Genomic DNA, 27243 nt, shown 5'->3' on the forward strand with positions numbered 1-27243 from the left:
AGATCTACAGCATGATATATAAGAATTATAATGAAAGCACGTACATGCGCGTGTGCTGGCAAGAGCGCGCATGTGCAACATGTGAAATTACCAATATAATGGATGAAGTCGTAATTTTTCTATTTCTTGATGGAATTTTTTGAAACTCACAATGCAAGAATATAGTAGTAGTATGAACAAGATGACATGGTCAAAATTGCAAGATCTTACGCGCATGCACGTGGGCTTTGCTCTGATTGGCTGAAACTAAAGTCTCAATATCTTTCTTGTTTTACGTCATAATCCTTTGAAATTTTGAACTTAGTCACATATTATGAAGATCTAACGCATGATATATAAGAATTATCATGAAAGCACATTAATCCACGTGTGCTGCAATCTGATTGGCTGAAACTTTACATGCCTATATATTTTTGTTTCTCAACAAAACAGGATGAAGTTTAGGATATGAATAGGTTTTATGGATTCCTTCATGAAATTGCTATCAAAATTGAATGCAAGGACGTGCTTGCATGCACATGCGCACACGCAATGCGTAAAATGAACAATATGTTTGAAAAACGGTAAAATTTATATTTTTATGACTTTTTATTGATTTCTGGAATATAAAGATATGTTAATGGTTTAGACAACATGTCATGATCACCTTGCATGTGCATGCACGTGCGTTTGCGAACAATGCGTTAAATGACAAAAAAGTGATATCATTGTAGCTTTTAAAATTCTTTTATGAAATCCTGCGATACTAGGCATATTGAAAAAAGTTTTAAAGGAAATTTGCACAAAAAGGGAGTTGGGGAGCGTTTGGGGAACAGCTGTAACGGTCCCCGTTACAATTAGAACTAGTTCTAATTGTTAGACCATTTTTTTTACATACTGAGTAGTCAACGGATTTTTTCCGTTCTTTCCTGATCATAACAACAAGCGCACGGCGGATTTGACCGGTCCAAATGGGATGATCACTTTTCCTTAACACTTGATCCCACGTCTGATGTTTTAAAGGTCCATGTTCGCTCTGCTCCTGGTTTGTATTGTTAGAATGGACTTTTACAGTTTGTTAGCTCCAAATATTTTAATCAATGTTGAATGGTATCACATACATGTACACATTGTTAGGCCAATACTTTCTTCGGGAAATTTTTACGAATATGCTAAAGATTAAGAACAGTTTACTAGTTAGTTTTAAAGTACATTTAGATCAATTTAAATCGGGATTAAAGCAAACGTGGACCTCCAGAAGAGGGATGAGGCGCTATGGTGGAGTAAGTACACCCGCCGTGTGCTCTGTCATGACCATTTTAAATGTGTAGAAATTTCAGTGTGTAATTAATGGCCTAAGAATTGGAATGAACAAAGTCAGCCAGTATATGAATTAGATTTGCTGATGAGGTCATTGTTTCGATCACAGAACTTACAAAATGATGACTTCAGATGATGACTTTATCTCGTCCTTAGAACGACGTGATTGTCTCATTTTCCTTGGAGTCTTTGTACATATATTATTTATGATAAATACGAACGCAATACGGGGTTAATGATTCGTTAAAGCTGTTTGTCCTTTCTAATGACAATATCAAATATTAAATCTTTTTAATTTTAATATGATAACACTACAAGCATAAAGAAATTAAACCAAGGCTCATTCGACATAAGTTAAATATTAAACAGTAAGTATGATTTCAAATTATCAACTAAATAAACACATAGTAGAATTCATAATTTTTGTTTTCAATATCATGTCTAAAATTGGCCAATATTTTGTTTCAATTTTTTTTTTTTAGGAAAAACATATTTTCTTTCAGAACACCCCCTATTTATTGATTATTTTTAAACAGTCACTTTTATTATACAGGAATTATCAACTTCCATCTACAATTTTTCTCCTCATCAATTATTCAAGGAGAAGTCACCTGACAAAGTCAATTACAGAGCAGTCAATATTGGACAGTTTACCTTCACGCATCTGATAACGAAAAATGACAAGTGGACAATTTTTGAATGTTTTCTTTCATATTGGAATTGTAATATATAGTGGTAAGTATTTGGTGAGAAAAGTACCTTCTTCATATATTAAGTATTTTATTTCAATATTTATATTTTGTTTAGGTTGTTTTCTTAATAAAGATGCTAACGAAAGATTGAATCCAGAACTATCATACCTGGGTGGCAGCTCTCAGGAATATTTGAAAATGAAAGATACTACATCTGTAGTACCTCATGATGCCTTATTTGATCTCAGAAATATATAAACATCAAATAAATTTTTCAAGTTTCGCTTTTTTTAAACTAACTAAATTACATGCGATTTGGGAGGTTGTTAATAGAACTATTTGTATATGATTGACGAAAAGTAATTGAAATAAAGAACAAGGTTCATGTTTGCCTTATTTGGCCCTGTGAATTTCTGAAAAACTGAAAATGCATAGTTTTGGTAAACAATGCATTGAATAGCACTTTGGTCTTTGGTGACTGCGTATCTATCAAAAATGATATATTATTAATATTATTATAATTTTCTGGCTAGTCGATGCATTGTGACGTCACGAAATGCGTCAATTTCCTTATATTCTGAAAAAGTCTACCAAAACGCCCAGTTTTTAAGCTATTTTTCAATATTTAATTTAGAGCGCAATCTCTGATCTAAAATGTCAAACTATTAAAAGAAAGAACTATTTCTGGGGATTAAAGCACAAATTTTATTTTTTAGATCAGAGAGTGCGCTGATATTTTTTGGTTCCCTGAAAGTACCCAATTATGCCTGTTTACCATTAAATTCAAGAACAAATACTATTTCATAAAGCCAGTTCTCAAAGACATGGACTTTTAGGAGAAAAGTTTTAATAGGAAATGAAAGCACAAAGTCTCTATTATATTTTAATGTGTAAAATTGAAAATCAAGTGTTTATCAATCAATTGGTATATCTACAGGGCCATTTTATGCATAAAGTGAACCGAGCTCTTTCAAATAGTCATATAAACTACAATGTATGTTTTCTGACTCTCAAATTTACCCATCAAAATTGCAGAAGGAATAACTCTTTATGAACCAACATTCATCAGTGAATGGAAAACCGTGAAGGCACAAGATGACAAAAAGTGTGAATTATACATCTCTTTCCCGGACAAAGAATTTCCCACAAGGACCACCCCTGTAAAAGTAATAGTCGAAGTGAAAGTGGAAGATGGCGGGGAATCCTTCATCTTTAACGCCTTCGGTTCCTCTCCTCGCGATGACGATTCACAGGAGAAATATGGCGGGGTTGTTTATTTCTACAATGCCACTGGTGTTCTTATTTTCTTGACAAATGAGTTTGAAAGAGATCCTAACGATGAAAAGAACGGTGATGGCAAAGCTGTCTATTTGGGTTTGTAAACATGCATGGGTATTTGTATTTTGTTATTTTTTGTTTTACTTATTGTTATTATACCCCCCGCTTGAAAAGTGGGAGGGTATATAGTAATCGGTATTTCCGTCCGTCCGTCTGTACGTCCGCCCGTCCGTCCGTCTGTTACGCTTTGGGGTACCCATCTCTTATCCGCAACTCCTCTCATACCACTGATGGAAATTTAATGAAACTTTCACAGAATCTTCATTACATATTGCCATTGTGCACCTCCTATTTTACTTTTTGGTCTGACATATATTTTGGATTTTTCAGAGCAAAACATGGACACTGCCTTTATATTAATATGGGAGGCGGGGGTATCATTTACTGAGCTCATTGCTCACAGTACCTCTAGTTTGTTTATGTTTTGTTTTTTGTTTTTTTTTTTAATTTACTAACATATAATTTAAGAAGTAACAAAAACCCTCTAATGAATTTGGGACCTGTACATAAGGAATAGAGTAACGATGGTTTAAAGTGTATCAATATACAAATCTACTTAGTGCTGTTAAATTCAGTTTTGGTGAAGTCATGGGAATCTGCATATCCGTATTATGAATTTTTAAATTCTAAATAAGTACTAACAGTATAAATTTTTTTATCTTCACGTATGACTGCCAGAGATGTTTTGGGATGTAAAATAAATTCAAGAATTATCCTAAGAGTACAACATTTATTTGTTTTAATTGAATTTGAAAGATAATAAGGCGGTTCGATCCTGAGTCTTGGAGTAAATTTTTGTGTGGATTTTCTTCATCCTGGACTCTACGCTGTAAATTAAACTATTGGGTACATACAATGAAATACAATGTACCCGCGACTGAATTCCATTCAAGTGGGATTTTAAGCTAATTTTGTGGCGGAAGGGATATTAGTAGAAAGTGGTCATTTTTTTCCCTTTTTGAAATATATACCTGTACAATAGTACTGTTAAGTTTAGATACCTCTTTTTCCATGCTGGTTGTGCAAAGAGCATTTTGCACTAAAATGTTTTATGCTGTTTCTTAAATATCTTCATATGAAATATATGAATTCTTTTTCTTGTATGCTGACAAATAAAGTTTTGAAAAATATATTCCGAAAATCCGGGAAAAATTGAGCCAAATTGAACATAAAATTAACACCTTTTTGGTAATATGTAAAAATTTACATCAAAGACCCCCCGCTTGTTAATCTTTTCTGAATATATAAGATAACTTTGATCAATCTGCTTAAATTCAGCAAAAATTTAATATCGATTTAAAATAATTTTTCTTGCCTGTTAAATTTTCAATACCATAACAATTTTGTGAGTGCAAAAAGGTTAAATAACTAGAAACTAAAATATACTGGACCAAAATATTTTAAGACTTTAAACATCAAGATCCAACTTCATTTGCGAAGATAAGATCACTCCAATATTTTCAACATTGAAATATCTGATTTTTTTTTGGTAAAATATTTGTATATTTATTAAATTTCAATTTATAGAAACAACATAAAATCAGTTTATTTATCCTCAAATTCGCAATAAGTTAGTTTGTTATATCTACATGTAAATGGAATTGTTAAGATTTTCGCCCTTGTTTTCGTTACTGGAATATTCCTCTGCATTTAGAATACAAAATTACCGTTGCCATATCTTAATAATTTACAAAGATTTTGTCATATTTCAAAGGCCTTTTATGTACATAACAAGTCCCACTTATATGTATTGATTTTGAAAGTTCACCAATCGGCAAAGTTAACGATAAAGTAAAAGTGTCACTCGAGTCTTTTATTGAAATTCATTATTCAAAACTTCAGGACGAATCTTTATTTCATGAATATATCTAGACTTAGTAGTAATTTCATCGCTTCCTTAAACTCTCGGATTCTATTTCCTCTTACCGAGTCTGTTATGATTTGAGATAGGGGTATGGCGTACTCACATTAATTTTTTATGTACCTGATATGGAATTATCTTTCTTCCTTTTTTCTATGTTACAGTTTATCAACTCCTAGCTCTTTCAAAGATTGGAATGCTCTGACAAATCAATCCCTTTTTAGCTCACCTGAGCCAAAGGCTCAAGTGAGCTTTTCTGATCAAAATTTGTCCGTCGTCTGTCGTCGTTGGCGTCGTCGTTGTAAACTTTTTACATTATCATCTTTTTCTCAAGAACCACTGGGCCATTTTTAACCAAACTTGCCAGAAATATCCTTTGGTAAAGGGGATTCAAGTTTGTTCAAATGAAGGGCCACGCCCTTATTCAAGGGGAGATAATTCAGAAATAGTGAAAATTTGGTGGTATGTTTTAAAAATCTTCTCAAGAACCACTGTGCCAGGAAAGATGAAACTTATATGGAAGCATCCTCAGGTAGTGTAGATTCAAGTTTGTTCAAATCATGACCCCGGGGGTAGGGCGGGGCCACAATGGCCGATCAAAGTTTTACATAGAAATATGTAGGGAAATTTTTTAAAAATCTTCATTTCAAGAATATCAAAGGCATGAATGATCATATTTATACGGAAGCATCCTCAGGTAGTATAGATTCAAGTTTGTTCAAATCATGACCTCCGGGGGTAGGGCGGGGCCACAATGGTCGATCAAAATTTTACATAGAAATATATAGGAAAATTCTTTAAAAATCTTCTTCTCAAGAACCACCGTGCCAGGAAAGATGAAACTTATGTGGAAGCATCCTCAGGTAGTGTAGATTCAAGTTTGTTCAAATCATGACCCTTGGGGGTAGGGCGAGGCCACAATGGCCGATCAAAGTTTTACATAGAAGTATATGAGGATATTCTTTAAAAATCCTCTTTTCAAGAATATCAAAGGCATGAATGATCATATTTATATGGAAGCATCCTTAGTTAGTATAGATTCAAATTTGTTCAAATCACAACCCCTGGGGGTAGGGCGGGACCACAACATGGAATCTAAATTTTACATAGAAAATATGTTGAAAAATTCTTTAAAAATCTTCTTTTTATGAATTATGGCAAAGCCATGAGTAGTCATATTTATATGGAAGCATTCTCATGTAGTGTAGATTCAAGTTTGTTCAAATCATACCCTCTCCCCTTTAAGGATTGGTTGGAACCACTTTTTGGTTTAAACTTTTCAATAGTAAACTGATTTCTGCTTTGTTACAAGCTACAATGCTCAGGTGAGCGATGTGGCCCATGGGCCTCTTGTTTGTTAATTTTATAGACAGGTCAGTAGTATTTAAGTATGTAGATCTACCATGTTAATTTTCATTTGGACCCGGACCCCATGGAACAGCTTTGTTTTGCTGTACGGTCAAACATTGGCAAATTCTACTTTTGGAAAAAGTACCATAAAGGTGGACAAAAGTGCAAATAATGATAGAATATTTTCGAGATACGATTTTTTTTCTAAATTCTCAGTACTGTATTTATTCTGCTTTATGTTTACTATTTGTATTTCATTCAAATCTTTTTATACTGTCATCTTTGTACATAAGAAGAAAACTAAACTTTTAAGTTTTTAAAATATAAGAATCCGTTATCAATACATGTACTAGTATTTCAATAATATTTTCTAATATTCTATATTTAGAACATAAATCTTAAAAAAACATTCATTTAAAAAAATTTTTTTTAAGGTGAAGAAGAATTTTGGTATAAACCAACCTCTCACTTAGGCAATGAAATCAAAAAAGAAGTTGATGATGCAAATGTTCGAGTGAAGATGTGGCGACAGGACGATTTACCTCCACAGTTCGATTCGGGTTTTATATACACGATGAAATCAAGACAACAAACTGGAGTCCAAGGTATACATTTCAGGAATGTTTTTAAGTTTTGTGTGATTTATTGGTGTGTCACTTATGAATATTTCATAAAGCGCGCTAGCGCTTCATGAAAATAAGCCTACGTGCATGTCTCTGAGATTTGCTCTCCAATAATTCACTCTATTTAACTTCAAAACATTCCTACTTTTATATTTTACATGTTTGAAAGCATACACTCAATATTTGATTTTTTAAGCTCACCTGAGCCGAAGGCTCAAGTGAGCCTTTCAGATTACATTTTGTCCGTCGTCCACCCAGCTATCCGTCCGTCTGTAAACTTTTAACATTTTTGCCTTCTTCTCAAGAACCAGTGGGCCAATTTTGACCATGCAAACTTGGTACAAAACATTCATGGGTTAAGGGGAGTATGATTTTTTAAAATGAAGGGTCAAATCCTTTACAACTTGTCAAGGGAAGATATAAAGACAGAAATAGCATGGGGTCATCAAAAATTTTCTTCTTAAAAACACTGGACCAGAAAAGCCCTCTGAAAGAAAAACCTAGTGAATTTAACTAGTGTGTTTCGTAAAGCGTTGGTCGTGATTAGTAAACTTTCAGTTTATTGGTTAAGGAGGCTGGGGGTCAACAAATTAACCACAAATTAACCACCAGATTTAGCTTATTTTTTTAGATATGGTATCTTAAGCTGTCAACAATCATTTGGAAAAGAAAAAAAATCACACATTTTAGTTTTAAAATTTGACCATTTTTGTATATTTTCATATGGAGCTCTTCTTTTAAAGGAGATCGAAATAGTCTGAAAATGGCTGCCACCCCCCAGCCTCGTTAAGATAGTGAGTTGTGGAGCGGGGGTCGTATAGATACTTAGATACCTAGCGAAAGTTACTCATCAATTTTAAATTTACTAATCTTAACTAGTAAATATACCAATATCTGGTAAAACTACTATTAAGGTAGTGATTGTATGGACAATGAATCTACTAGTTTTCTTCGTGACATTAACTAGTTATTTTTTTACAGTGCTGAAACTTACGTAGAAGTATCCTGAAGTAGTGTAGATTCTAAATTGTGCAAATCATGACCACGGGGAATCAAAGTTTTACAAAGAAATTTATGGGAAATTAAAAAAAAATAATCTTCTTCTCAAGAACCACTAGACCAGAAAAACTGAAACCTACTTGTACAAAAGAGCTGAAACTTATGCGAAAGCATCTTTGGGTAGCGCAGATTTTAAATTTTCCAAATTATGGCCCATGGGTAGGGTTGGGTCACAATAGGTATAACAAGAGGGAAATCTGGTAAAGAACAGCATGGTTAAAGCTATTCAGGCGAGCGATGTTGCCCATGGGCCTCTTTTTTAAAAAATATCATCAGATTCTATGGTTGGGTGTAACATGTTATTATACCCCCTGCTTGAAAAGTGGGAGGGTATATAGTAATCGGGATTTCCGTCCGTCCGTTCGTCTGTTACGCTTTATCTCTTATACGCAACTCCTCTTATACTACTGAGTGAAAGAATGACTGCACTTAACGCTGTGTTTTGGGTCTTTTTCGATGGCTTCTGTTGCGTTTAAATCTTAACCTAAGTTCAATGTTATATATTTTGTACAGAGGTCTGTCAATTAGAGACCTAATATGAATGTTTAAAATTATTTTAGACTGTTATGTAATAAGTAATTTCACATTTTTGTCCTTACGGTTTTCCAAATATCGATCACTTACCTGCCCCTGAATGAACATTATGTATGTATGAAGGATGGAGCTAACATATTGTAGATATGGAACTAGAATTAGGATGGATGAATAACAATGACCGGTATTAAAACATACGATATCTCTATTTTTCATCTTTCTATTTATTCTGTATGGCACACGTACATTATTTACAAAGATTTTAAAAGTAGGAGACCATGCATGTAAGTAAAGAACATTTTAAATCGATGACTGACTATTTAACGTGTTCGAGCACAGTGTCCTAGTTAGCACAAAACATGCTACCAATAAGTCACCTGATGGAATTCTGTATTCACAAAATTACCTGCTGAAACACCGTATACAACGGGTAACGCGGGGGAGTCGCTAAAAAGTATGGGGGAGTCGTTTTCAACGTATGGGGGAGTAGATTTTCACCGCTTCGGAGTCGGAAGAGATGTGGGTCACGTCTTTTTTCGGTATTTATAAGATGTATTTACAAAAAACAAATATCCCACGGAAGATGGCAATAGTTAAGCTTTATTTTGGTCATTTGTCCGGCTGTCATATACGTCTAGTTTTCTCAAACACTTCGAAACTATTTGACAGTTTCCATATTTACGTTGATCGGATGGTAAAAAATGCATGATTTGTACAATCTACGGCTTGTGTAGGGATTTTCACAGTTAAAACAGCGAGAGAAAACGTTTATCTTTTAAATGCAACAACTTAAACTTGAGTAGACTTTATAAAAATTAATAATTAAGACATTTTCTCCTCAGACAGTGACGGTTACGTAGGGGGGAGTCGTGTATGGGAAAGCACAACGCAGGGGGGGTCGCAAAATAAAGTCAAATGCATAGTTGGTGTTGTTTTCATCTCTTTTATACTGCCAATACCTTTTTAGCTCACCTCAACGAAGTTGGGGGAGCTTATGTAATATCTCGGCGTCAATGTCGGTGTCGGCGTCCCAGGTAGAGGTTAATTTTTTTGGAGCAGTTTTCTTTGTACTTCTATGTCCTTTATTGTTTAGACATGAATAGAAGATGGTTCTAGTGTGTTTCATTGTACCATTCAAAGTTTCAGATGCTGTAATTTCAGCCAAGGAATGACCAGGTTAATGTTTTTGGAGCAAGTTAACATTTTTGGTGCAGTTTTTGGTGTAGGTTTCATTTCCAAGTAACTATATGCCCTACGTTGACCAGCTTGCATGGATGATACATCTAAGGATGCATACTACCAGGCATGCTTCTGATACAGATTCTGACCTGCAATTTGCGGTTAAGTGAACAGGTTAAAGTTTTTGGTGTAGGTTTTATTTCCAAGTAACTATAAGCCCTATGATGACCAAACTTGCATGGATGATAAATCTTAGGATGCATACTACCAGGCTTGCTTCGGATGCTGAATCTGACCTACATTTTGTGAATGAATGAAAATGTTAGTTTTTGATGATGTTTCATTTCCAGTTAACTATGAGCCCTATAATGAGTAAACTTGCATGGATGATAAATCTTAGGATGCACATTAATGGACCTGCTTCGGATGCTGAATTTGACATACATTTTTTCAGATAATAGACCAGGTAAAAGTTATGAGTGCAGGTCTATTACCAAAAAACTGTAAGGCTTATATAACATTGTATAAACTAAAATCATAGTAACTATTATTTGCTAATTTGTGTTAATAAAATATAAAATTTGGTTGTCAAACTGTTGTTACCTCCTTTCAACAACCCATTTGTTTGCTTGTTAAAATTCAAAATTTTTTAGGTGAGTTGTATGTAATTTTTGTTATACTTTTAAAAATTGTTATATAAATTTATACTAAAAAGAATAACCTTTCTACTGTTTTCTTCAGTCAAATAGTCAAATAAAAAGCTGTTTGACCGTGGAGCGAGATGTTGGACCTTTCGATGAGATAATGTACCGTTTATGTCAAAGTGTGGGCGGGGTCAGCTGTCAGAACTTTACGGAATTGACAGTCTTTAAATGCAGTGAGGATTAACAAAAATTTCATCGTAATAATACTATAATAAACAGTAAAATGTATAACAAAACATTGATCGAATGTGTTCTCTTGATCTGGCAAAATGTGTTGTTATAATAGTTACTATGATTTTAGTTTATACAATGTTATATAAGCCTTACAGTTTTTTGGTAATAGACCTGCACTCATAACTTTTACCTGGTCTATTATCTGAAAAAATGTATGTCAAATTCAGCATCCGAAGCAGGTCCATTAATGTGCATCCTAAGATTTATCATCCATGCAAGTTTACTCATTATAGGGCTCATAGTTAACTGGAAATGAAACATCATCAAAAATGTGTTGTTTCGTCGACCCCTCGAACAAAACTTTTTGCCTTCGGCCTAACAGTCTCCTGCAAACAGTTTGATTCTTGGGTCCGACAAAATGCATGTTGCCCTCGAACCCTGTCTATGAATGTATAATATACTGGTTGCCTCAGACTGATTCTGGTACAACAGTTCACCATGTATTCACGAAACTCCGAAAGGGGGAGGGGTAAAGGGGGTATCATATTCTGAGGAACTGTATATAGCTGGGGAAAGGAAAGGGAGGATATCATGATAATGAAATGTATACAGAGAAGAAATATTTTCGTATTTCCTCTTTTCAAAGTTTCTGATTAATTATTTTTACATTGTCACTTCTCATTTTATATATCATAGACACACATTTCCAGCGTATTAGGTAATATGCAATTCAGTCCCTTCTTCAGTATTCATCCTGTATATTTACCTATGTGTATTAACCTCAGATTATTCAAAATCTTCTCAATTTGACATACTTATTCGTTTGTGTCTGAAGATGTGTTATTTCATATGATAAATAAATTAAAAAAAAAATAATTATGAATTTTATCTGTGAACCTAATCGAGAGAATATACCAGTTGAATTTAACCCCCTTCCCAAAGAAAAAGTCAAATGGCGCGTGCAGACGCGTCAGAGATTTGCCTTTTTCTAATTAAAAAAATTGTTGATATTATCAAGAAATTTTCCAAATTATAAATCGGGTTGTTCTTTTTTTTATGGAAAGGCTTTCATTGTCTGAAGTTAGGGTTCCTGAATTCGTGGATTGAATTTTTGTGATATACATGTACGAAAATTACATATTGAGGGGGACAGTCCTGTCCTCAAGCACATGTGCTCCGATGATATTTAATCCAATTGTTCATGCAATCTATATTGTTGATTTTTTTCTGGAACTGATAAAGCCACAGAAAAAATCTCTTTTAGTAACATCATATTATAAAGTAAATAACCAAACATAGATTTATAGATATCTACGAGTAAATAAAAAGGTATTGGCAATATAAAAGAGATGAAAACAACACCAACTATGCATTTGACTTTATTTTGCGACTCCCCCTGCGATGTGCTTTCCCATAAACGACTCCCCCCTACGTAACCTTCACTGTCTGAGGAGAAAATGTCTTAATTATTAATTTTTATAAAGTCTACTCAAGTTTAAGTTGTTGCATTTAAAAGATAAACGTTTTCTCTCGCTGTTTTAACTGTGAAAATCCCTACACAAGCCGTAGATTGTACAAATCATGCATGTTTTTACCATCCGATCAACGTAAATATGAAAACTGTCAAATAGTTTCGAAGTGTTTGAGAAAACTAGACGTATATGACAGCCGGACAAATGACCAAAATAAAGCTTAACTATTGCCATCTTCCGTGGGATATTTGTTTTTTGTAAATACATCTTATAAATACCGAAAAAAGACGTGACCCACATCTCTTCCGACTCCGAAGCGGTGAAAATCTACTCCCCCATACGTTGAAAACGACTCCCCCATACTTTTTAGCGACTCCCCCGCGTTACCGGTTGTATACGGTGTGAAAGATATCACGGGGTGAATTATAATATATTTAACGCGTCACGGCCCTTGGTTACAACAGAGAGAGCGAGTGTAAGAAGAAGCAGTTTTTTTCTCTTTTAAACCATGAGCGCATGTTTGTCTATTAATCTCCTTTTTACGGAAGTGTATTAGTGCCACTTGGACACTTCACTTTTTTTTTAATTTGTGCACTTTAATCTGTAAAATTTATACTTTAAAGTGTAAATTTTACACTTTAATCTGTAAATTTTACACTTGTAAGTGTAAATTTTACACTTTAATCTGTAAAATTTACACTTTAATCTGTAAATTTTACACATTAATCTGTGAATTTTACACATTAATCTGTGAATTTTACACATTAATCTGTAAATTTTACACTTTAAAGTGAAAATTTTACACTTTAATCTGTAAATTTTACACTTTAATCTGTAAATTTTACACATTAATCTGTAAATTTTCCTTTTTACGGAAGTGTATTAGTGCCACTTGGACACTTCACTTTTTTTTAATTTGTGCACTTTAATCTGTAAAATTTATACTTTAAAGTGTAAATTTTACACTTTAATCTGTAAATTTTACACTTGTAAGTGTAAATTTTACACTTTAATCTGTAAAATTACCACTTTAATCTGTAAATTTTACACATTAATCTGTGAATTTTACACATTAATCTGTAAATTTTACACTTTAAAGTGTAAATTTTACACTTTAAAGTGAAAATTTGACACTTTAATCTGTAAATTTTACACTTTAATCTGTAAATTTTACACATTAATCTGTAAATTTTACACTTTAAAGTGTAAATTTTACACTTTAATCTGTAAAATTTACACTTTATTTTTGAACAACCTGAACTGCAATAGGTTATGATCGAACGGTCGATTTGTGATGTTTTACCTCTGACACTTGAGAAAAAGTTTTAAACTGAGATGTTTACAATTTTTTGTATATTTTTATTTTACATGTACTCGTACTTGTTTATTATTTATGATAAACAAGGATGGACTATTTCCTCATAGGTCTCGTAATTTTCCCCAGCATAAGAAATCAGGGATCTGCTTTTGTTTCAGTATATATACATGTGTTTCTTTAGTTTTACTATAGTGTAACGAAAAGTAAAAATATATATCTCAAAGATTTTTTTATTTGCAGTTCAGATTGATATTATGCTTCCGTAACTATCTTGCATGATTAACGGTCTGTTGGCTTTAAAAATGCGTTACTGGGAATGTGTGAAGTTGCTAAATTGACTATGTGAATAAACAAATAAAGTGTAAAATTTACAGATTAAAGTGTAAAATTTACAGATAAAAGTATAAAATTTACAGATTAAAGTGTAAACTTTACAGTTTTAAGTGTAAATTTTACAGATTAAAGTGTAAAATTTACACTTTAAAGTGTAAAATTTACAGATTAATGTGTAAAATTCACAGATTAAAGTGTAAAATTTACAGATTAAAGTGTAAAATTTACAGATTAAAGTGTAAATTTTACAGATTAAAGTGTAAAATTTACAAATTGAAGTGTAAAATTTACAGATTAAAGTGTAAATTTTACAGATTAAAGTGTAAAATTTACAGATTAAAGTGTAAAATTTACAGATTAAAGTGTAAAATTTACAGATTAATGTGTAAATTTTACAGATTAAAGTGTAAAATTTATACTTTAAAGTGTAAAATTTACAGATTAATGTGTAAAATTTACAGATTAAAGTGTAAATTTTACAGATTAAAGTGTAAAATTTACACTTTAAAGTGTAAAATTTACAGATTAAAGTGTAAAATTTACACTTTAAAGTATAAATTTTACAGATTAAAGTGTACAAATTAAAAAAAAGTGAAGTGTCCAAGTGGCACTAATACGCTTCCGTACCTTTTAACACAACATTATACAAAAGCAAATATACAACCACTGTTAAAAGGAGAACAATAGACAAACATGCGCTGACTATGTATTAAGTCAGTAAAAAAGTTGTCCTCATTATCGTACGGAGATTGAAGAACTTGAGATGACCCCCGCCTTAGAAAACAGATTCGTACATCGTAGATATATACTTTTATTTATTGTAATTGAGCAAAGTTGTAGATTAGATGTTGATCATTCCTGCAATTAAAAGAAAAATGTCTGTTTTGAAAGTTTATTTTGACGCAAATTTCGCAAATCCTTAAGTGCAGTCATCCTTTAATGAAACTTTCACAGAATCTTTATTACATATTGCCATTGTGCACCTCCTATTTTACTTTTTTATTCGACACGTATTCTAGGTTTCCCATAGCAAAACATGGACATTGCCATTATATGTTTACCTATGACGTCACATATAGAAGCTTCTGGATAACATTTGATAGGACGAGTTGTTCCTCTTTACACATTACCGCAAAACAATATTTAGCAACACATGGACATTATGGGAGGCGGGGGGTATCATTTAGTGAGCTCATTGCTCACAGTACCTCTAGTTTGATCAGTCATAATGTTTTAATGGGCTCGAATTAATCCATTTGTGAACAACTTGACTGAAGTCTTCTATTTTTTTTCAAATTTTAATTTTGGAGTTTTATAACGAAATATTGTCCCAAATTCGAAGATCTTTATATAAGCAATAAATAAATTCAAAAAATTATATGTTCAAAATATTGCAGCACCAACTATATAAATTCTTTAGCTTTACCTTAATATACCAAGGAAGAAATTTAATCTTTAACCCTTTAAAAATGAAAAATACGAATTTGTTATAATATATTTTTTTCTGAAAAACTATTCGTTTAATCAAGCATATGTACATTTGATGTCACAGATATCAATTACTAAATGTTGTAAGGATGCCCATGACCAGGAATACATAGGCAATTGAATTGTATAAGGTTGCATTAATATTTGATATTAAAAGGATATTGACTGAATATCCGTGGAAAATGCCCGTCTCTCTGTCTTTGTGCGGAGGAAGATCTTCCAAGCTCAGTCCGCTTGACCACTCAAAGACCATAGGCGAACATTTCCCTCAATATGCCAGTAATCTTTTTTTTCAGTTTTCACACAATAACAAGCATCAAAGATTAAGAGGGCAGTCTCACAACAAAGAGATGTTTTTATTGTCGGTTGCTCCCCCTGGCTACGTAATCTCTATCAAGTTTGGTCCATGTGGAATCTATGGATACTTTAAAATGAAACAATTCAAAAACAACTTAAACTGTTCAATCACCTTATTTATGTAGGTCAATCAAGCTACCAAAGGTTGTCTGTAACATACTAGTAACATACATCATTAAAGCAAGTTTAGTCATTATTATGGCATCAATATGAATCATATCGAAAACATTAACTTGCTAAAGTCAAATCCAGCATTTGCAGTGAGTCGTTGATGTGCTTCCCTAGATTCATGATCTATGCAAGATTGGTCAAGGAAAATCTAAATCTGGAATTCATTCAATTAAACGGAGGTCAGTTTAGCATCCGAAGCAGGTGTAATAGTGAGCATACATAATGCATCTTGCCAGTTTGTCCCAGGAATGACTTATGGTGAATTGCAACTGAAACTGCCCCTAAAAGTAAACTTGTTAACCAATTAAAAATAGGTCAGATTCAGCATTCGAAGGAAGTTTAAAAACGTTTTTCTATTCTTTCATCCAGGAAATTATATCATTTCTTCAAAGAAAGTCAATTAGATTACATCTGATGGTGCATGACCCATGCCAGTCCAGTACGGACATAAATTAAGTTGAAAAAGAGACTTGCTTCTAAAGGTTCAACGGCACGTCAACGCCAGAGGTATTTCATGACCTCACTTAAACGTCTTTTGTTGATTAATTCTGATTGATTGTACTTTGTTGTACGCTCCGTGTGAGAATTTTTCATTCATATAGAGGAGTCACCATGAAGATGAAGGACTTTAAAATTAAAACTTCACGCAGCACTCAGGGTCATTGAGCAGTGACGGTTCTTTATCATGCCAATGCCTTAGTTTTCTAGGTGTTGCCCAAAATACCAACAACTTTCACTTAAAAATGCTGAGCGCATGGCGAAGAAACAGTTGCTTGCTATTTTTTATCGGCTTCGGTCAGTCGCGGTCATTATGCGAACACAAGACCTTTTCGATCACAGAGCGAGCGTTTTATCAACTTTGACAGAAACTTGAAAATCATCAAGGAAAAAATAATACTTCTGAACTTGAACTTTTTTTGCAGATAATACTTACTTGGAGGTGCCGATCAATTTGACCTCTAGTCCTGATATGGTTGTAGTACAAGCTGCACCAGAACAAAAGTTTGATGAAATGCCAGGACTTATATCGGAAGGAAGTGGTAATTTTGAAGCAATTATCAGCTTGAATTTTCAAAAATAAAAGTAATAATATTGAAGAAATTTGCATCGAAAAAAGTAAAGAGAGGAAGCAATACTTTCAAAATCTTTAATTTTCATTTGATCTTAGGACTTCCGGGATGTCTTCGTTGTGGCGATGAAACTGGTGGACTGTCATTTGCATACAACGATTCTCATGTTCGACTGTGGGTTAAATTGAACTGTAAGAAAACTTTCAATTTTCCAACTATCGATCATTTCCCGCAAGTTTGTTTGTGTAAAAAAAAATAACATATGTAATCCAAATCAAAACAAATGTTCCTATTTAATTGCTAGATCCGATAACCAGTGCAGCAGATGGATGGGGAGACAAAGATTATCCAACTCCAAATCGGTTAATGTCCTATGAAGTGAAAGTCAGGATTCTTGCCTGGACTTTCGACAATGCAGTGAACGCTTGTCAGTGGAAAGAAACATCAACAACAGACATAAGCGATTCTGTCCAAACAACTCCGAAGATGGTATTCCCGCGCGAAGTAGTAATTGAAGCCTCCCTTGTAATGGCATCGGTACGTCATTAATTTGTGCTCAGTATAAATCTTTGATAGTACTTCAACAATATTAATAGTCGTTACATTTCTTGAGCCTATTTACGAACTGTTTCTCTACAGATTCGTCCCGTGGATGGTCCAAACAGAGGTTTTTCATTTTACGGCACTGGTTCGATAGTGAATTCCGGGAATTATGACGGAACTGGTAGATACACGGGTCTGGTGTTTGGTTACAACACTTTTGGGGTGTACGTCTGGAGGGTCAAACCTTCCCCAAGGGCCTTTGTATTTGATATTGATAGTCCTTGGGGAAGTGGAAACAATAATCAACGCACAAATGACGTCATAATTGACATCATCGCCCTCGGAATGATGTCAAGAGGTAAACTTTTAAAAATTGCACATGGCGAATATTTCTTTTCGAATAGGCCTTATCTCTTAAATTGTTTCGTATGCTAAAACTTTCCCCAAACTTGGGATTTCAACTGCTGTTTATAGATGTCTTTACATAGTTCAAAATTAATTTTGAGAATTTTCAATAATTTACATGTGAATACAACCTTTTACACTAACAAGCACCCTTAATGAAAGACAGACGTATCGGTATATAAAAAGTTAAAATTTGCATTTGTAACCTCCTACAAAAAATCACAGTTGTCAGAAACCTTAACCTCACATTTTAGGGACATGCAACGATACGGATTTAACAATTCCCAAAGGTACAGTCAACGAAGCCAGGGTAAGGCCGTGTAGGGGAGGTAAAGTAACCTGTGATTATGGGTTCCATTACCTTAACAGCAGTTTCCAGGCGGCACATTGTCAACTGAATGCAGTCTGGAATACAAATATACCAGAATGCATCGGTAAGATACTCTCAATATGCATTTAATAATGACTTTAAGGTACATTTTGATGAGAACTAATGTCTGATATATAAAGAATATTCAATCTTCTCTATCTCTTATTCGTAAAACCTCATCCTTCTGGCTGATTTAATTTAACTAATTTTCAAAGCTTAGGCCTCAATCGATATCCAAGAACATCCAATCAAATACCATCACAGAAATGCACGCTAAACCTTCTTTCTTTTCCGAACCTTTTTTTTCTCCAAAAATGCTTTCCATCTGAAATGCTGTTCTTGCCAAGAATTATATTTTGATTCATTCGCTAGATTGCAGTAATTAATCAACTAAATCAGCCAAGAGGAGATGAGGGTATACAAATCGGTCAATTAGCTAAGAGTGGGGATGCCTTATTCTTGTTTTTCTTCATTTAGAAGTCTATAGAAATGTATTTCCCTAAATCCATTGTTACCTTAAATTAGTATCATTGGACATGGGATGCCCATTGAGAGTTATCTGAGGTACATGGACAAGGATTTGATTTGCTGTGACTTATGGAAGGAAAATTTTACAATACCTTTCCATTTTATTTCCGTTGAATCATTGATCCGCAGATTGACCCTACACCATCCCCATGGGACATTTTTTATACGTTGTGGTTCTTTTTTTCAAAATTTTTGAATAGAAGTGAAATTGATCTTGTATGAATTAAATCCCTTTAACCACTTCATACTTTAGGTTTTTTTTAATTTTTCCAAATGGTCCGGTGGTTTTTCGAAAGATAAAAGTATAAAATGTATTTTGATTGTCAATGATTAACACATCATATACATGAGAGCTTTAATAAGAAGCACTCACATGCAATTTTTCCTAAAAGTTGACGCCATTTTATACTCACATTTTCTCCACTAAAAAGATGGATCTTTTGAAAAAAAGCCATTTCAAAAGCCTATAATGATTGCATATATATTCTTCTTTTCACTAGAACAAATGAATTTGCAGATATTTGATTCATTTCAATTATACAGAAACGTTTTGTCCCAATGAGGACACTCCCGACAATAGCACTGTTGTATCAGTAAAGTATACGGTGGATGGAGAACTTGTACATGCTTGTGACCCCGGATTTTATCTCTTGGCTGGAAATCTAAGTAGATTCTGTTTACCAAATGGGACATGGAGTGGAGATCCGCCTGTATGTGAAGGTAAACTAAATTTAATACGTCCGTTGCTACCTAAAAGTGTAACGAACCACACGTATATGAAAATATTTCAAGTATTAATTTAACCCTTTTGAACAACACCTATATGATCTTGTCGTTAAAACAGGGTTTTCTTAAGTTTTAATTCATTCAAAGTCGATCAAATATGAGGAAAATGTGAAATATCGAGGGCAATAATTATGATATTCTACACAGATGATATGCTCTTGATCATGCTTGTCGTCAAAGTGAGTAGCAAACTAGGACAGCAACATGGCGTTTAAAAAAACAATGAAAAATGCTAGCTTTTGGGGGTTTTTTTATTTGTAAAGGAATAGCAAAAGTCCAAACGTAAATTGTATCTAACTCTATCCTTTGTGTCACAGAGATTCTATGTCCTGCGTTAACGGATCCGACAGATGGCACTGTTGTTTTAATTTCTGGTAGATCCATCAACGACGAGGCTGTTTATAACTGCAATCCAGGCTTTGAAATAACTGGCGGTAATCTCACTCGAACCTGTTTAGACACTGGAATATGGAACGGTATTGCTGCCGTATGTACAGGTGATGGATTCTTTTTAAGATATAACATTGCTAACCTGTTAATGGGAATTTTAGCCAAAGTTCTTCTTCGAAATTTCATCAGTTATTAAAGGTCCATTATGCTTTTACTTTTCAGAGGTATTTTGCCCTATTCTTCCTAATCCGAGTTTTGGCACTGTTACTGTAACGAATCCTATGAGCCCAGATGTCGCTGCGTTGACACAAGTAACTGTGAACGCATCAGCTACTTTTTCTTGTACACCTGGCTTCACTTTATCTGAAGTTGTGGTACTAACTTGTCTTATCACCGGAAGTTGGAATGGAACCTCTCCAGACTGTTCCCGTGCGTAACATGTTTGGTTTTGTCCAGTTTTTGGTCATCTGAGCTGATTGCTTATGTGATCTCTTATGGTCAAACTTTTCATCGTCTCCCTAATGATTGTATTTTTCATCCAAGCACAAAGAATTTGTTATGGTCTCATTAAATTAAATAACTCGGGCCGTGTTATTTAAGCCGTCAATGATTTTTTAAAGAAAAATCTCAGGATCAGAAGGATTTTAACTAGTAGTTAAAATGCCCCCGTGTATTAAAGACAAAATGTTTTTATAAATGGTCCTAATGACTGCGATTCTGGGGGAAGGGGAAATTCCATGTAAATTGGAGCTATATAACTTGGTTTATTAATTGTTGTGCAATGGCAAACTGGTTTGCAGAAATAAATGCATTTGCTAAAATTGTTGAAATTAAGGCAAAGTAAGTTCATGCTAGGTACAAAATATAAAGAAATACATGTCTCTGCATTTTCCCCCGAAAAATGTTATATATCTCAGACGATTGTTGTGTTCTTAACAAAAATATTAACCTCCTTTTTGACTATGTTTTTTTTTTGGTATTTCATATAGATCATAAAACGAGAGACCTTCATGCATATCCTACTGAAGGTGAAAAAGAAAAGAAAACCCAAAGTCTTTGCACATGTAAAATTAACATAACAAACCTAACTTATCTAAGCCATTTCAGTTTTTCATCTGATCATTCGTGTGTACCTTATTATATTCACTCTTCAGCAATAGTCTGCCCAGACACGGTTACTCCTCCTAATATCACGTTGCTGGCGATGAACCGGGAAGTAAATGGAACCTTACAATACAGCTGTTTACCAGGTTTCTATAATTCGGCGGGAAATCTGAGCAGAACGTGTATGTTGGATGGTCAATGGAGCGGGGATCCCCCAGTATGTTCAGGTAATATATTGAAATTGAAAAAAAACCATTGAAGTAAATCGTGATGATTTATATAAAATACACGTATAAGCATCATTTGATTTTTAGTAGTTTGGGTTTACCAACGGCATTGGTAAAGAGAGTTGCGGAGTTTTAAATTCAGGGCGCACAGAGTCTTTTTAACATTACTCAAACGTCAAAAAAAATATATTTAACCACCAAGCTAAAATTAAGGATGTAGTTATTTTGAATATATTGAACATTATTTTAGAAGAACAAGTTTCCTTAGTCTTATTGAAATTCTTTGCATTATCTCGAAACAAAGGGTCGTGGAATGCTAAAACCGACGTTTCATGCTTGTCGTCAAGGTGAGTAGCAAACTAGGACAGCAACATGGCGGTTAAAAAACAATGAAAAAATGCTAGCTTTTGATTTTTTTTTTTTTTTTTTTTGTAAAGAAAAAACAAGTCCAAACGTAAATTCTATCTAACTCTATCCTTTGTGTCACAGAGATTCTATGTCCTGCGTTAACGGATCCGACAGATGGCACTGTTGTTTTAAGTTCCGGTAGATCCGTCAACGACGAAGCTGTTTATAACTGCAATTCAGGCTTTGAAATAACTGACGGTAATCTCACTCGAACCTGTTTGGACACTGGAATATGGAACGGTATTGCTGCCGTATGTACAGGTGATGGATTCTTTTAAAAATATAACTATGCTAACCTGTTAATGGTAATATTAGCCAAAGCTCTTCTTCGAAATTTCATCAGTTATTGAAGGTCCATTATGTTTTTAATTTTCAGAGGTATTTTGCCCTATTCTTCCTAATCCGAGTCATGGCACTGTTACTGTAACGCATCCTATGAGCCCAGATGTCGCTGCGTCGACACAAGTACCTGTAAACGCATCAGCAACCTTTTCTTGTACACCTGGCTTCGTTTTATCTGAAGTTGTGGTACTAACTTGTCTTGTCACCGGAAGTTGGAATGGAACCTCTCCAGACTGTTTCCGTGCGTAATATGTTTGGTTTTGTTCAGTTTTGGCTCATCCAAGATGAATGCTTATGTGAGCTTTTATGGTCAAGGTTTATCCGTCGTCTGTCTGTTGATCGGCTGGGGTTTTCATTCAAACTTTGCACAAAGAATGAGTGTTGTGTTATGATCTCCACGTAAATTGGAGTTAGATACCTTGGCTTAAAGTTTGTTTGTTTGTGCAAAGAGGAAATAGTTTGCAGAAAGATCATTTGCTTAAACTGTTGAAATTAAAGCAAAGTGAATTCATGCTAGATACAAAATATAAAGTAATATACATGTATATCTCTGCGTTTTTTTCCTGAAAAAATGTTATATATCTCAGTTTTGTTCATAACAAAAACATTCATCTTGTTTTTAACTATGATTTTTGAAATACTATTAGTAAATCATTAACCGAGAGAACTTAATGCGAACCCTAGTGAAGGTGACAAAAAAAATAAAATCCAGATTCTTTGCACATGTAAAATTAATCTGACTAACCAAACTTATCTTAGCTATTTCAATTTATTCATCTGATCATTCGCGTGTACCTTATCATATTCACTTTTCAGCAATATTGTGTCCAGAAACGGTTACTCCCCCTAATGCCACATTGATGGGGCTGAACACGGAAGTTAATGGAACCGTACAATACAGCTGTTTACCAGGTTTCTATAATTCCGCGGGAAATCTGAGCAGAACGTGTATGTTGGATGGTCAATGGAGCGGGGATCCTCCAGTTTGTTCAGGTAATATAATGAAATTAATACCAAAAATTTAAAATAGATACAAACCTTCCAAAAAAGCTTAAAGCAATATGAGCTGCATTTTTTAGAATTTTATTTTGCTGTCAAAATGTGCTGTTACTATAAATTTGATTGTAATTTAAATCTTTATAATGATTTAGACTAAAAAAAGTATTAAATTGTTTCAGAAAAATGATTTTTTTTTTATGCAATGGAATGTGTAGTATTATATAAGAATTCAATATTGTATACATGTAGGACGACAATAATATAATTTTGCTTCAATCTAAGCACATAAATAGTTCTTCCATCGCAAATATGCACGACAGAAGTTTATAAATGTTCTTATTTTCTATTATTAAAATATTTCTTTACAATTTTTCAACAAAAATTTCTGACATCAAGTTTGCAGCTCATATTGCTTTAACATTAGGCACATTACGTTTATTAATGACAGAGTGTCAATTTAGTCCGAGATAATAAGCTATAGATGACCAATATCAAACTTTATGATTACTAGCCTCATACCAATATACTGTATTTCTATAAGACAAAAGCTCTAAATGAATTTTTAACTTTACATGATGCTGATTGCGGTATAACCTTCAGCTTTATTCTCCAACAGAAATTCTCTGTCCGTCATTGACCCCTCCTCCAAACGGAGGCCTCATCCAGGACACCTCTATAGGCGGTACAGCTAAATACAGCTGTAACCCCGGGTTTCAGTTTGCTGGTGGAAACTCATATCTGACGTGTCAGGACGACGGAACGTGGTCTGGAGACCCTATACTTTGTATTGGTAAGCAGTTTGTTTCTAAATACGAACTCAGAATAAATGTTTTACTTTCCACAAAATTAGAGAGAGAGAGAGAGAGAAAAGAGAGGGGAGAAACGCATTATGGATTAATAGCCATTTTAAAAAAAAGAAAATTTTTTAATTACTTAATCACATACACATGTTTTTATTACCTTTATCTTATCCATTTACTTTACTCTTTTTTTCAGAAATATTATGTCCAGCTATAAAAAATCCAGAAAATGGAAAAGTTACATTGTTGAAGAACATCTCCATGACAAATACCTGGGTATCTGGTGTTCCGGTTAACACTAGCGCCTCTTTCTCCTGTAACCCTGGATACTATATAGCGGCGTCTGAGTCTATCTTCGAACGCACCTGTCTCATAAATGGAAGCTGGGATGGGGCACCATTCAGTTGCTCAGGTGAATATATACAGCTGTATAAGAGAAAATAAAATGTTTCGTTAATTATTGAAGGAAAGGTAACAAGAATCATATCTAAGAATAGTTATTGATTCACGGTTTTTTGAAGCTAGAGTTGGACAATATTTCAAAAATATTTCCATTTCTAATTTTTTTTTCTCTGTGATAACTGTTTGAAAGTTGGGGGAAATTATTTCTTGACAATTCTGCTGGAATGTAGATTATGCAGGTCAGCAGCTAAGGAGGCCTAATATGCATGCAAATCTCGTGCGCATCTGTCTCTGTGTCTGACGCTTAGGAGGCCAAATATGCATGTAAATTTCGTGCGGCTCCCTTTGTGTTTGACGTCAGTGTGCGAGGACTATTGAAATTGGCATGGAAGTCCTCGTGTAATTGAAATGTATTAGTCTACATTTTTAATGTCTAAGTCTACAATTTTATTTCACAATGAAATGGAAATATAAGGAATCACTGTCTAGTTTTGAGAGTATGCCAGGGACATCAACAATAGTGGGAAACATGATATGATTTTAGCATAACGGGGTTCGCCCGTTATGCAAATAATCCCATGTTTCCCACTATTGTTGATGCCCTGGCATACTCTCAAAACTAGACAGTGATTCCTTGATTAAGTTTCAGGTTTAAATTTGTAAAATTTAAAGGCCACGAAAATAACCATGCAAAGTTTTATTTAACTGAAATCAATTAATCATTTCCTGACAATAGACGTACAATGTCTAGAAATATATTCATTGTACTCATTGACTAATGAGGATACTAGTATTCAGGGAATAAAAGAAAAATATGTTTGGGAAAATATAAAGATCAAATGAGGACATCCCAAGTTAATTTTTATTTCTAAAATCCTATACTTTAAAAAAAATAACAACCTTTTCAAAGACAGACAGCCTAAAAAATAAAACATTGTCATTATACAATGTAAACTTTAAAATATCACATTTTATGATATTATGATAAAATTTTTATTTCATTTCTAGAAAAATGTATAATAAGAATATACAGATTTCTAAAAGATTTAAGCAAAAGAAAACTTGAGAAGAGGCAATTTTGTGTATCCTTTCTTTTTAATATGAAGTGTTGAAAACCAGGACATAGCGATAACGCTTAATGTAGTCCTGACGAAAACCTTGGAATTATCCTACCTTTGAAAAGCTAGCTTATTTAAACTAAATAGATGTATTTTCATCATAGAAATCCTATGTCCAGAACTGGTTGAGGAACCGAATACCACAATTACACACATGGATCGATCAATAAACGGAACAGTGAACTATAAATGCAACAAAGGGTATATTCTGGCAAACGGAAGTCTTCAGCGAAAATGCATGTCTTCTGGAAAATGGGATGGAAGACCTCCAAATTGTACAGGTACATAAAAGTTTTCTGCAGCAAAAACTCAGAGATGTAAATGGTTTTTACCCATTGTTTTCAGTTAAAGTATTGTAAATGGGTAGGGTAGTTTTCCAAGAAAACAAACAGAACTTTTTTTCAGAAATATAAAGTTACATGAAACCTCGTCAATATATCTCTCTTTTTATGTCTTTTTGTGACAGCTTTAGGAGAGTGCATGTGTCCGTGTTCTATGGTACACGAGCCAAAATATACAGACGTTAATGACAAAGCATTAATCAGAGCGATCGAGGAGATGCAAGAAGAACTTGTTGTTCTAGAAACTTCGGCTGCTCTGAGAAAAAAGATATCGGTAAAAGACTTTCGACCTTCTACCAATGCCTCTGGAACTGTTTGGGTGGTATTTCTGTTAACGATGGCTGCTTTCATAGTTGTTCCTGACATGTTATCCGCTTTTAGGCATGTAAAAAGTTATTTGTACAAGAAATCGATTTTTAAATAAATTGAATAACAATTATATTGTCTTTATTATCATTGAGTGCTAACGGTTGAATGCCTTTTTTCTGTCTTATTATTTAGACCACCTTTTAGTTTGCCTACTTTAGGACGATATGAAAATGAGACTTTCATTCATTTCTTGTATTTCAAAAATTATTTCTTTATTTGTTTGTCTGACAATTAAAACCTATTCATCAGTATATCAGATGTAATTCATGATGAATTCATGTATGTAATTCATGATAAAAAATTAGTGGTTGAAATAATACCAGGAATTGAAAATTAAATATGAAGATGAACAATGATCACTCGCTCAAGTTCATCAATATATATTAACAGCAGAATTGTTAAGCAGAGCAAACACGAAGTTCTCCAAACAAAGATGGGATCAGATGCCATGGAGAAGTAAGCATTCCCTGCCGACCGATCCATCCGTTGTACCCCTCGACATGAATGAATGTATCAGACTCTGTTGTGTCTTTTATTTTGAGTTCAAGGGTTCATTAAATTGACAGAATGAAAATGGATATTTTAAATTGATAAAACTTTGTTGATATATTTAAAAACACACTTTTTTCGTTTGGGTTTTTTATTAAGATAATAAAAACACCTTAACTTAAAAAAAAACATGACCGCTTAAAACAGGGCACAATTAGTAATGCTGAGATTTTCAACATAATATTGAAAGACTTCCTCTGTAGCAAAATAATTTTGCAACTGACCAGAGACAAAATACATAATTTTTAAAAGTTCTGTTTCTTTAAAAAAAAACTGTATATGACATGAAAAAGAATGGACTTTATATCATCGTGGGAAAAAGAGTATAAAGTGGTGAAATTTCGTTCGTTTTGATTTGTTTTATTTGGGAAATTTTTTGGTGATTTTATATTTTCTAAAAGTTCCGTGATATTTTTAAGTTTTTAGGTCTGATTAGCACTGTTTTGGAATATAAAGTTACTCAGTCCTCCTGAAATTTCTACTTCACTGCTGTTAATATTTTCAGGAGGATAACGAATGACAGTTCTTTGAATATTAAAT

At 33.6% G+C, this 27243-nt stretch overlaps 1 protein-coding gene across 1 annotated transcript; it reads left to right on the forward strand.

Annotated features, from left to right (window-relative positions):
* The first annotated feature begins 1945 nt into the window (after positions 1–1945).
* LOC134235288 (sushi, von Willebrand factor type A, EGF and pentraxin domain-containing protein 1-like) lies at positions 1946–27223 on the forward strand. Its single transcript, XM_062717410.1, has 20 exons — positions 1946–2034; positions 3027–3365; positions 6975–7145; positions 16876–16992; positions 17121–17213; positions 17327–17559; positions 17662–17923; positions 18225–18404; positions 19412–19588; positions 19972–20151; positions 20267–20473; positions 21199–21375; positions 21865–22044; positions 22160–22366; positions 22942–23118; positions 23741–23914; positions 24121–24336; positions 25549–25725; positions 25911–26170; positions 27209–27223. Exons 1-20 carry the CDS (start codon positions 1977–1979, stop codon positions 27221–27223), a joined length of 3600 nt encoding a protein of 1199 aa, XP_062573394.1. The 5' UTR covers positions 1946–1976.
* Positions 27224–27243: the final 20 nt, after the last annotated feature.

The sequence above is a fragment of the Saccostrea cucullata genome, unplaced genomic scaffold (genome assembly GCF_032062105.1).
Source record: "Saccostrea cucullata isolate Sc308-1 unplaced genomic scaffold, CSIRO_AGI_Scuc_v1 ctg634, whole genome shotgun sequence".
NCBI lineage: Eukaryota > Metazoa > Mollusca > Bivalvia > Ostreida > Ostreidae > Saccostrea > Saccostrea cuccullata.

What these genes read in the sequence shown, in the direction of transcription:
- LOC134235288 (XM_062717410.1), top strand. Translation starts at nt 1,977, where the DNA reads ATGACAAGTGGACAATTTTTGAATGTTTTCTTTCATATTGGAATTGTA. An exon ending in TGGAATTGTAATATATAGTG is followed by an intron (nt 2,035 to 3,026) that starts GTAAGTATTTGG and finishes TCAAAATTGCAG; the next exon opens with AAGGAATAACTCTTTATGAA. An exon ending in AGACCCTATACTTTGTATTG is followed by an intron (nt 23,915 to 24,120) that starts GTAAGCAGTTTG and finishes TCTTTTTTTCAG; the next exon opens with AAATATTATGTCCAGCTATA.